The following is a 9,795-nucleotide window of genomic DNA, read 5'->3' as shown; positions in this document are numbered from 1 at the left end:
GGTGCTCTATGATACATTTTGCTACTCTGCATTTACACTATTCACACACTGAAAATGCATATCCACATATTTTAATGGTAATCACAATTCTTTATTCTTTCAAAAGAAACAACCCTCACAGTGTCTAACTAGTATACCATCTGAACAACCCCTTATCAATAGAATAGAATATGTGCTTGATTTGTAAAATAATGACCAGTAGTATCTAAATGGTCCTCTTTATCTAATTTATTTATGTATGTTTCACTATTTGCATCTCTCAAAGAGGAGTTGGTTAATGGGGATAGTGTAATCACAAGTCTAAGGAGGTGTAGCTACAGTCAGGTAAGTGAGATTATAAGGTGCTTCTGTCCATAGAAAAGTTAATCTATGTAGAATAGATGATATAGTAGGGGATTTTGTTAGTGTCCCATCATTACCCTGAAAGAGATCCAAGGGAAAATGTTATTGACGTTAAGGATACAATCAAGATAATCAGTGCTAACAATCCAAGCCAGATGACTGAAGAGTTTTGCATTGTCCATTCTCAACAGGATATATGCCATCAGGGGTTGGCCCTTCCTGTGTCCATTATAGCCCTTTATATCTCAAGAAGTATACAAACTACCTGACGATCCCTGATCAGGCCATGTTCTCTTGAAATAGTGTTGGACTAAAGGGTTCGATCCTTCCAGGCTCCCGATTCTGAAGGAATCTAATCTAGAAACAAGGTCTAAATTCTGGAGCCTATGCTGTGCCAGTGCATTGCAAAGAGCTGTCTTTAACACATTTCACTGTAATGATTAAAGATAGATGATACAATGAAATCTTAGTCTGATTTCCCTTCCACTTATATCTCCAATCAATATAGTGACATGTGTTAAAGATCTTTGCAATTGACTAAGACCAATTCACCAACCCTGAATGACACGAGACAGAATATAGCCATCTCCATCCCGACAGAAAACAGATTGTGATTGGTACTGTGATCTCAATAGGATCTTTGCATGACTCTGACCTATGAGGATGGCCATTCAAAGAGGTATGGTTCATGCGTTTAGGGTATAACATATAGCTAACTATTGTTGACGACAGCGATCATCTGTAATATTAACATCTGAGCTAATATTACATATAGAAATGAGTATAATAGAACAGTATAATGATGGTGACAAGGAAATGTACTGTAACAAAGGGATGTTTAATGATTTCTTTGGACAATGAAATGTACATGTCCGTAGTTGATGTATTACAAATAAACAAAATAATTAACATCCTGGTACTGCATCAGCTGCTATCCCAGTTCTTCTAATTCTCTCTATTCTTTGACATTATGAGCTAATAATACAAAACTGACTGTGGATCAGATCAGCACATTGGGGGCAGCCATGTGACAAAAGTGTTGACCATATTGGGGGGAGAGCCAGCTCTTCAAGGGTACAAGTCGTACTGAGATCCTGATTTTGCAGATGATCCATTTCAAAATTCCAAATCAATCCATCACATAGGTTTATGCATAACGTCACATTATCTTTGATCAGAGGTTATTTGCTTCGGTTAGACTGGGTGGAATTTCTTGCACCATATTGCTTTATTTATTTTTATTTAACTAGGCAAGTCAGTTAAGAACAAATTCTTATTTACAATGACGGCCTACAACCTGTCCAATAGTTTCAGATCTACAGGAGTACCTTGGTTAGGGGCTTGATTTGGAATTCAGAGAATGAGTGGAACGTTAAGATTCATTTGCGAAAATTAACTTTCACGTTACGAGAAATGCAAAGCTGAAAGCTCATTTACATGCATGTTATAGTCCTGCGATAGTGGGAATAAGCCTGTTTTTCAGTGATGTTGAAATGTTTCTCTTGAAAAGGCATTTCATTCCACACCATCTCAGTACACTGGTCAATCCTGTGCAGCACCATCAACTCTCCAAACCCAGAAAAATACCAATAACCATTGTGGCACAGGTCAAACATAAATTCAAAACAGGTCACATGAAATGTCTCATACAAAATAAAAATGCTTAAAAATAATGTACCCTAGTCCCTGAATCTCCTCAATGTGCATTTTTCTGTATACAGGAATGAAGTGTCAAGCTGCCAGACACTAATATGACTGCAACAATTCAGCTGGAACATAGTCTGAAACACGTCAACCAAACAGGAGTAGTACTTGACTAGACACCAATACTTTGATTCACCCCTTTTGAATGCACAGATGGGTGATACTTATGCAAATACATTTCTTTATAATATATGGTATGTATTCATTCTTTTGGATCATTATTCATTTCAGACAGTTTGAGTTAAGGCTTTGACCAATCAAGTAGTGGTTATTAATGGGGTATGATGAGCAAAGTGCTGTTATGGTTTGACTGTTTGTGTTAAGTGACTGAGCGCTCACCCTGAGAAAACTCCACCCAGTCAGAAAACAACCCTTAGTCTAAGAATTAGACTGGAGGAAGCAGTATCGTGGAAGCTCCTCACAGCACATTGCATGACTAGGTACACTCATTACATATCGTTTGGCTATTACCTATCGCTTCAGATCTGAAAAAAAAAAAAAACGGAACGTTTAGAGGCTAGGGTTTGTTCTTTTGGACTGGACATCAGAATCATTTTTACGTTGCCATCTCAAATGTCCCATTTTAATTATACTAGTTGTCTCCCGAAACCACTTGCAGAGCTCTGGCCTATGCAGGTGAAAATAAATCAGTCTTTGTAATCAGGGAAGACAGGGAGCTTATAGTCGATTCCCCTTTCTGATTCAAATTGGAGCGATGCTGCTTGGAGTCCTTGTAAAGGAGGTTGAATGGGAAACTGGGAATGTAATAAATAGAGATGCACATGGTCCCCTGCACCAAATAAGTAGCCAGAATAAACAGGGAAACAGAAGGGCACTGACTTGATCTGGGGTAAACAGTTGGAGTGGAAGGTGCAGTCATCAAGTTATTTTCAATGTATTTTACATTCCTACTGTAGCCCACATCAACTGGCCATAGTAATCTCTCTTCTTCCCTAAAAGGGCATATAAGACTTAAAACATGAGTCTGCACAGACACTGACAGACAGCACAGTGTGTGTTTATGAGTGAGAGTTAATGATGGCATCACGTGCAAATATCATCATGACAGTACATGTACCTGTTCTATAAAAAAAAAATAACTTAGTACTGAACACTGGACCTTGTCTAACAATCTGGTAAAGAACATTTAAAAAAAAGACCCATCCTACTAATAACCAGAGTATGAGATAGATCTAATGCTACGGTCCTCCTCTGGTCTTCTGACTGTGTTCTACCTCTGTACACAACAACCCCATCATCTCATATAGATTTCATTCCATACACAGTAAAGCCTAGCGTCCACAAGCAATGCAGTGGCAGCCTAATACAAAGTGAGAAGAGGAAGACTGTGTGTGTGGACCGTGAGTGAGTACACCTGTGTGTATCCTGAGTGTGGTGGTACGTAGCTCGTAAACGAGAGAGCCCAGCCCAGCTCGCAGACTCAGAAGCAGTGAGGGGGTGAGAAGAGAGTAAACTTCTGGGATACCGAGATTCTTCAGCTCACAAGGATGTCCTTTTATCTGAGATACTTGCACATTTAAGACAGTCTTGATATATTTTAGGAGAAAACAATACTTAATATAATATTAATAACAATAGTACTAAATGTCTGTTCAGGTCTCTGTCTCCATGGCAGCCAGGAAGGAAAAAGTTTTGCATTGATCTGCATTTTTTGAGGTCCTGTGCTCTCCTCCTATCGGACGCTGCGCTGCAATTAGGGGATCGACCTCTGCGCCCCTGGGTGTTTCTCTACTGTGTTTGAGGCTGTTCCTTCATGGGGAGCAAGGTGTGTGTGTGTGGCTGTTCCTTAATGGGGGGGGGGGAGCAGGGTGCCAATGGTGGTACATTCTCAGAGGCGTGTCTGGGCCTCGGGGACGTAGATCTCAATGCTGTCTGAGCTTTCCGTGGCAGAGTTCTGTCGTACGGACGCCGCACGTTTAGCCGCCATCAGGCGTTTCCTGGCCTCCTGCCGCTGCTTGTCCACTGCCGAATCTATGCTCCGGTCCTTCCCAGGGCTCAGCTTGGGCTTGGATGTCTTCTTTGGCACAACGGGGGGTGCAGGCTTCTTCTCTTCCTGACGATGAGAGAGAGACTAGGATGAAGAGATGTTGCAAAGCAAACCCATTAAGAATATCTGTTAGGATGTAAACAGGATCTATTGAGGTGATATGTGGTGTGATTCCAATACCTTCTTCTCCGGCAGCTGCCAGTTGTTGGCCTTGAGTTGCCAGAGCTCATCAAACTTGACACTGATGTCCTCTACAGAGAGCTGCAGCAGGTCCCAGAACCCCGCCAGGTCCTGAGCTGTGGGCTGAGGGTTGGCATTCACATTCTAACAGACAGGAAGAAGGACAGCGCAGGTTTAAAATGTGAAGGGCTGATTGGCTTGTCTAGACACAGTGACATTACATAACAGGAGGAGAAATGTACCGCTTGTGTAGTGTGGCTAGATGGTATCTGTACTTTCCATAATCATTGTATGTGCGTATCATTTGTAAAAATATATATTTTGAGTACAAGGAAAATGGTATGGTGTCTTGCAAGCACATGTGGGCTAGGCACCAGTAGGTGTATGACAAATAAATAATATAAAATGAATCATAACATTTTTCACTTTCAGGAAGATTTAGCACCAATGAGTAATTTGTTACAGAGATGGGTGTGTTGCCTCATTGCTTAGCAGAAAAATGCCTCCCTTTGGTATGCATGTATTGTGACACCAGGGAGAGCTCTTAAAATCAACATCTACATGCCGACACTCAAAACAGCGTATTGAAATGTGCCAGATTAGGGATTTTGAAGGGTTAGTGCCACTCACAAGGTTCTCGTCACAGAGTCCTCTGAACTGCTGGAACTTCTGGGCTATGAGGAGTTGGGCACTGCCCACTGCACTGCGGACCGTGCCCATCACTACACAGATAACAACCAGTCAGCCATCACAACCTCAACAACATGCAGGTAGTTAAACATTATTCAAATGGGCAAAGACACCAATATTTAGTGAATTCATCTAGTTATGAGGATAAGGAAAAAGCTGTTAAAATGGTATGGTTATGTGATCTTCATTTGACATGAATCCTGGTCCTCAGCTACCATTTGCATTACAGTGTGGAATTTACATTGCTGGTGACACACTTCATCCTTTTTTAAAGGACCTTATACACTGTTAAACTTCAGTCTTAACATTTGCATAATAAAGTAAGTCTATACAGTACAGGTCCAGTGAGAAAAGAGCTGATGAACAATCTGATGTGGGAGTCAATCGTGTTCATTACACAATCATTAAATCCCTGCAATACAGGTGGAGGAATATTATCTGCCTGCCTGAGACAGATCATAGGAAGATCAAAGAGATTCAATTAATGTCTACAGTAGCTCTAGAATGCTGAAGGGAAGCTCCGATCCACTAGATAATGAGCAGCGTTAGCTGCTAATCATTAGCATGTCCTGCCCTGGCATCTCCAATCGCTAACAGCAGCTGATAAGGACTGTCTGTTGTCTTAGGGTTTCAGAGACGAGGAGGACATATTTTCAATGCCAAATCCACGTTAGAGAACTGATAGATTCTCTCTAATTTCCTTTAGTCAAATACTGCTATTGAACTGATTTGGTCTACTGTATACAGTGCGTATGATTGACTGTCTCTTACTCTCCGAAAGCCCCTGTATTCCTATCAGAGTGAGTATAGTATGTCTCGTATACATTTAGCTAGTTAGAGTGAGTATGGTGTACTGTGTGTATCGTACCCTCCTCTGAGATGTCCTTGTCTTTGGTCTCCTGCTCCATCTGTTGACACCAGCCTTCCATGCGTGCCGTCTCAGCCTGTAGAAGTTTGAGAAACCAGTTGCCGTCCCGGAGGCAGGTGCTGGGTGCGGCCGCATCTCCCTGGGCACTGCCGTTTCCACTAACCAAGCTAGGGTCCGGAGGGGGCAGGAAGGAGGGATCCAAGGTCGGGTCCAGGCTCTCTGGGAGGGAGGCGGATGCTCTAGCCGGGAAAGAGGGATGTTTAGGGGGCTGCCGCACCACCGCACACTCCTTACCGTTGGAAGCAGCGGGGTCGGGGTCTAGCGGCTGGCTGTTGCAGTGGACTGTACTGTTGTTTTCTGAGGTAGGGGCGTCTTGTTTAGATTCTTGAGGCTCTGTCTCTGTCTCCTGTCTGGAGGCCATGCTGCTGGCCCGGCTGAGTCTGGACGGACACACACGGATTAGTATTGGTGCAGGTCGGAGATCATTCACTGTGGATGTAGAAAAGGTCGACCTTGGGGCCTGACGACCAACACATCACTGCACCACCTCTGTCCGCACGGTGTTCCAGAGAATACTGGAACACTGAGGGCTTGATTCTACTAGATCTGCACTAACCGACATTGGCATAGTGGTTGTTTTGCCGGTGTCTGAGGTGGAACTATATTTCTATGCGGCCTACACTTTCTGCTTCTGAACCTCTTACTGGACGTGGCTTCGTGACAATGATCACAAGAGCAGCTGCTCGTCAATTTGACAGCTCCAATGCAGTTACACCTCCGACAGCGCCAGAACATCAGCCATGCGGGTGCCGGCTATCGCCTGTTAATGCTTGATGTCATTGAATCTAGGTCTCAGTCACACACGCACACAATTTAACAGGCTGTTCCTCTGTATCCCAAATAAATAGACCACGGACAGTTATGAAGCCTATACCTAGGTCAGACTTCCTCTCCCAATGACAGGCATACACAGTAAGCCATCATTATGAAGTGGAGTTTGACTGACAGGTATAGGACATGAGGGGCGGCAGGTAGCCTAGTGGTTAACCTAGTGGTTAGAGCGTTGGGCCAGTAACCGAAAGGTTGCTGGATCGAATCCCCGTGCTGACAAGGTAAAAATCTGTTGTTCTGCCCCTGAACAAGGCAGTTAACCCACTGTTCCTAGGCCGTCATTGTAAATATGAATTTGTTCTTAACTGACTTGCCTAGTTAAATAAACTAAATAAAACTGAGAGGAGCTCAAAGCACATTGCCGTCTCTTTGCCTTTCCAGTAAATGCAGAAATGGCAAGACGTGTGAGAAAATGCGAGAGATGGATGAGGGCAGAGAGAGAGTGATCGAGAGAAGACAAGAAAAGGCAGATGGATTACAGCTTTAAGGGATAGGGAGAAGAACAGCCAAGTCCAACCAATTACATTTATATTTCAGTCATTTAGTAGACACTCTTATCCAGAGCGACTTACATGTGATTATGGGGAATTACTCTGCACTAGGCTGTTTAAATGGCCAGTTCTTCACAGCCCTCTGCCTCCTCCACTGTGGCCAAAATAGGAGAAACAGGCCATCAATCAGAAAGAGACGCTACACTAATGCTGCCAGCGCTAGCTCGCTAAGTGACCTTGGCAACTGCCTGGAGCAAACAGGCTGAAACCATGCCAGGAGGGAGGGATGGCAGGAGGAGGGATGGAGGAAACAGGGATTACAGAGGGTGTGGATGGATGGATAAGTAATGGCTGATACAGCAGGAGATGCAAACACAAAATGTGTAGCAGCTAAATTTAGAGATTATGCGGGAAATATAACTAACAAAAGTCAAGGTCTCCAATTTGAAAATGATAAATGACTTACCTAAGTGGCTCTTAACAGCTGATTGAGATAATAGCTAAACAGCAACAATCTTGTGTTGATAAGGATTTGACTTACGGCCTGCCGTTCTCCACCTGCACTCCAATAGACTGGAACTTGGTCGAGGGAGGCGGTTGATCCTCTCTCTGGATTGGCTGAACGCAATCCACCTATAAGTCAACCATTACAATGAATGAGTCATTCTACACATCCTCTGTGTAGCAGCACATTACAGTAAGTCAGACATTCAAACCGAATACCCAGGTCTTGCCAATTTAGAAAATTGATTCCTGGGCTCACCTGGATGCCGATAGATGAAAGCTTCCTTTTGGTGGGAACAGGCTCTGGTAGGGTCAGGGACTGGTCTGGGGTGAGGCTGGGGCCAGGGTTTAGAGTGTCATTCTGGGGCTGGACCTGGGGCAAAGACTGGGTGGTGGAGGAGGGTGGTGGGTGGGAGTCCCTCGGGGCAGGGACAGGGGCGGCGACGGGGGCTGGGGGCTTTGAGCCCTTGGCCAGGCTGCCTGTACGCAGGCTGCAGAGGCTGTCGGAAGAGTTGCTGCTGCGTCCTGATTGGCTGTTGGCCTCGCTGCGGTGGTCCTGTTGGTCCAGGTATGTGTCCTGGGCCGACTCAGTGCTGCTCTGCACCGTCACAGAGATGTAGGGCTTGGAGGTGGTGCGTGGAGGGACCGGCGGGGGAGCCTTCTTACAGGAGCTGCTTACACACGTCGGCAGTGCTGGGAAGAGAAGGGACAGAAGGACCATTATGTGAAACCTGAACCAGGACAAAGCAGGAAGTTCCAGTAGTGCCAACTGAGCCACCACACCAGCTGCATGGAGCTGTAAAAGAAAGGCGTCCTGAGTAGAGGGTTATCGCTGAAGTCAAACCACTGCAAAAAGAGCAGCATGCTCAAAGGTTAAAAAAAAAAAAAAAAAACTGTCCCAATTTTCCTAAACATATTTTCCTATGCCTAACACACACCCCTCCATGTTTCCTGTCATCCTGCTGTTTCAGTTCCATTGACGTCAGTCTATACCTATGGGAGTCCCTTACCTGCCTAGCTACCAAATAATGTTAATTCTCATGGGACTATAGACGGGGTGGTTGTTTAGCAACAAAACCGTCAACTGCGCAACTATGGGGCAAAACAGACGGGGTTGGCTTAGGATTGTTGACTACCTGTAAACCATATTTTTTCTCAAAATGTTTATTGAAAACAAATACATTTGAACAATGAGAATTTAGGGCTGGGCGGTAAACTATTTTACTACACTGAACAAAAAGTAGAACGCAACATGTAACAATTTCTAAGATTTTACTGACAAATCAGTCAATTGAAATAAATTCATTTGGCCCTAAATCTATGGATTTCACATTACTGCGCAGGGGCGCAGCCATAGGTGGGCCTGTGAGGGCATAGGCCCACCCACTTGGGAGCAAAGCCCACCCACTGGGGAGCCAGGCCCAGCCAATCAGAATGAGTTTTTCCCCCACAAAAGGCCTTTATTACAGACAGAAACACTTCTCAGCACCCCGCCCTCCCCCTTCTGACGATCCCACAGGTGAAGCCAGATGTGGAGGTCCAGGGATGGCATGGTTACGCGTGGTCTGCGGTTGTGAGGCCGGTTGGACGAATGGCCAAATTCTCTAAAACGACATTGGAGGTGGCTTATGGTACTGAATTGAACATTCGATTCTCTGGAAACAGTGCTGGTTGGTATTCCTACAGTCAGCATGCCAATTGCACGCTCCCTCAAAGACCTGAGAAATCTCTGGCATTGTGTTGCGTGACAAACCTTTGTGCTTTTTGTGCATATGGAACATTTCTGGGATCTTTTATTTCATCTCATGAAAGATGGGATCAGCACTTTACATGTTGCATTCATATTTTTGTTTGGTGCAAAAACACTAGTATTGATGCACGGACCGGTTTGGGTTTTTACTTTACCTTCTATAAATGGTATTTGAATATTTGTTCATGTGACACGCCGTCTGTAACGTCCATTTTTATAGTTTACTCCATTACCGGAGTCATCCCTCTCTGCTCTCTCGCATTATGCTGCTTTCCACAGACCTAGCCCCACCACTAAAGGAGCGCATTTGCTCGACCACGAGACACTTGCGTCCACACATGCAACAATGTTGATGACTACGATGCAG

At 44.3% G+C, this 9,795-nt stretch overlaps 1 protein-coding gene across 2 annotated transcripts in view; it reads right to left on the bottom strand.

The window, feature by feature from the left end:
• Positions 1 to 1,161: 1,161 nt before the first annotated feature.
• LOC106566907 (disks large-associated protein 4) overlaps positions 1,162 to 9,795 on the bottom strand; it is a 154,047-nt gene continuing 145,413 nt past the window's right edge. Inside the window, exons 7-12 of one of the 2 annotated variants that reach the window (XM_014135485.2) lie at positions 7,938 to 8,371; positions 7,716 to 7,807; positions 5,793 to 6,232; positions 4,865 to 4,956; positions 4,235 to 4,378; positions 1,162 to 4,138 (exon numbers count right to left, since the gene is read on the bottom strand). In XM_014135485.2, coding sequence (XP_013990960.1) covers positions 3,896 to 4,138; positions 4,235 to 4,378; positions 4,865 to 4,956; positions 5,793 to 6,232; positions 7,716 to 7,807; positions 7,938 to 8,371 — 1,445 coding nt within the window. In that variant the 3' untranslated portion in view covers positions 1,162 to 3,895. The remainder of the gene's footprint in view (positions 4,139 to 4,234; positions 4,379 to 4,864; positions 4,957 to 5,792; positions 6,233 to 7,715; positions 7,808 to 7,937; positions 8,372 to 9,795) is intronic. The other variant, XM_045693150.1, reaches the window with a different exon arrangement.

Source organism: Salmo salar, chromosome ssa13, assembly GCF_905237065.1.
Source record: "Salmo salar chromosome ssa13, Ssal_v3.1, whole genome shotgun sequence".
NCBI lineage: Eukaryota > Metazoa > Chordata > Actinopteri > Salmoniformes > Salmonidae > Salmo > Salmo salar.
This window is presented reverse-complemented; position numbering and strand designations above follow the sequence as displayed.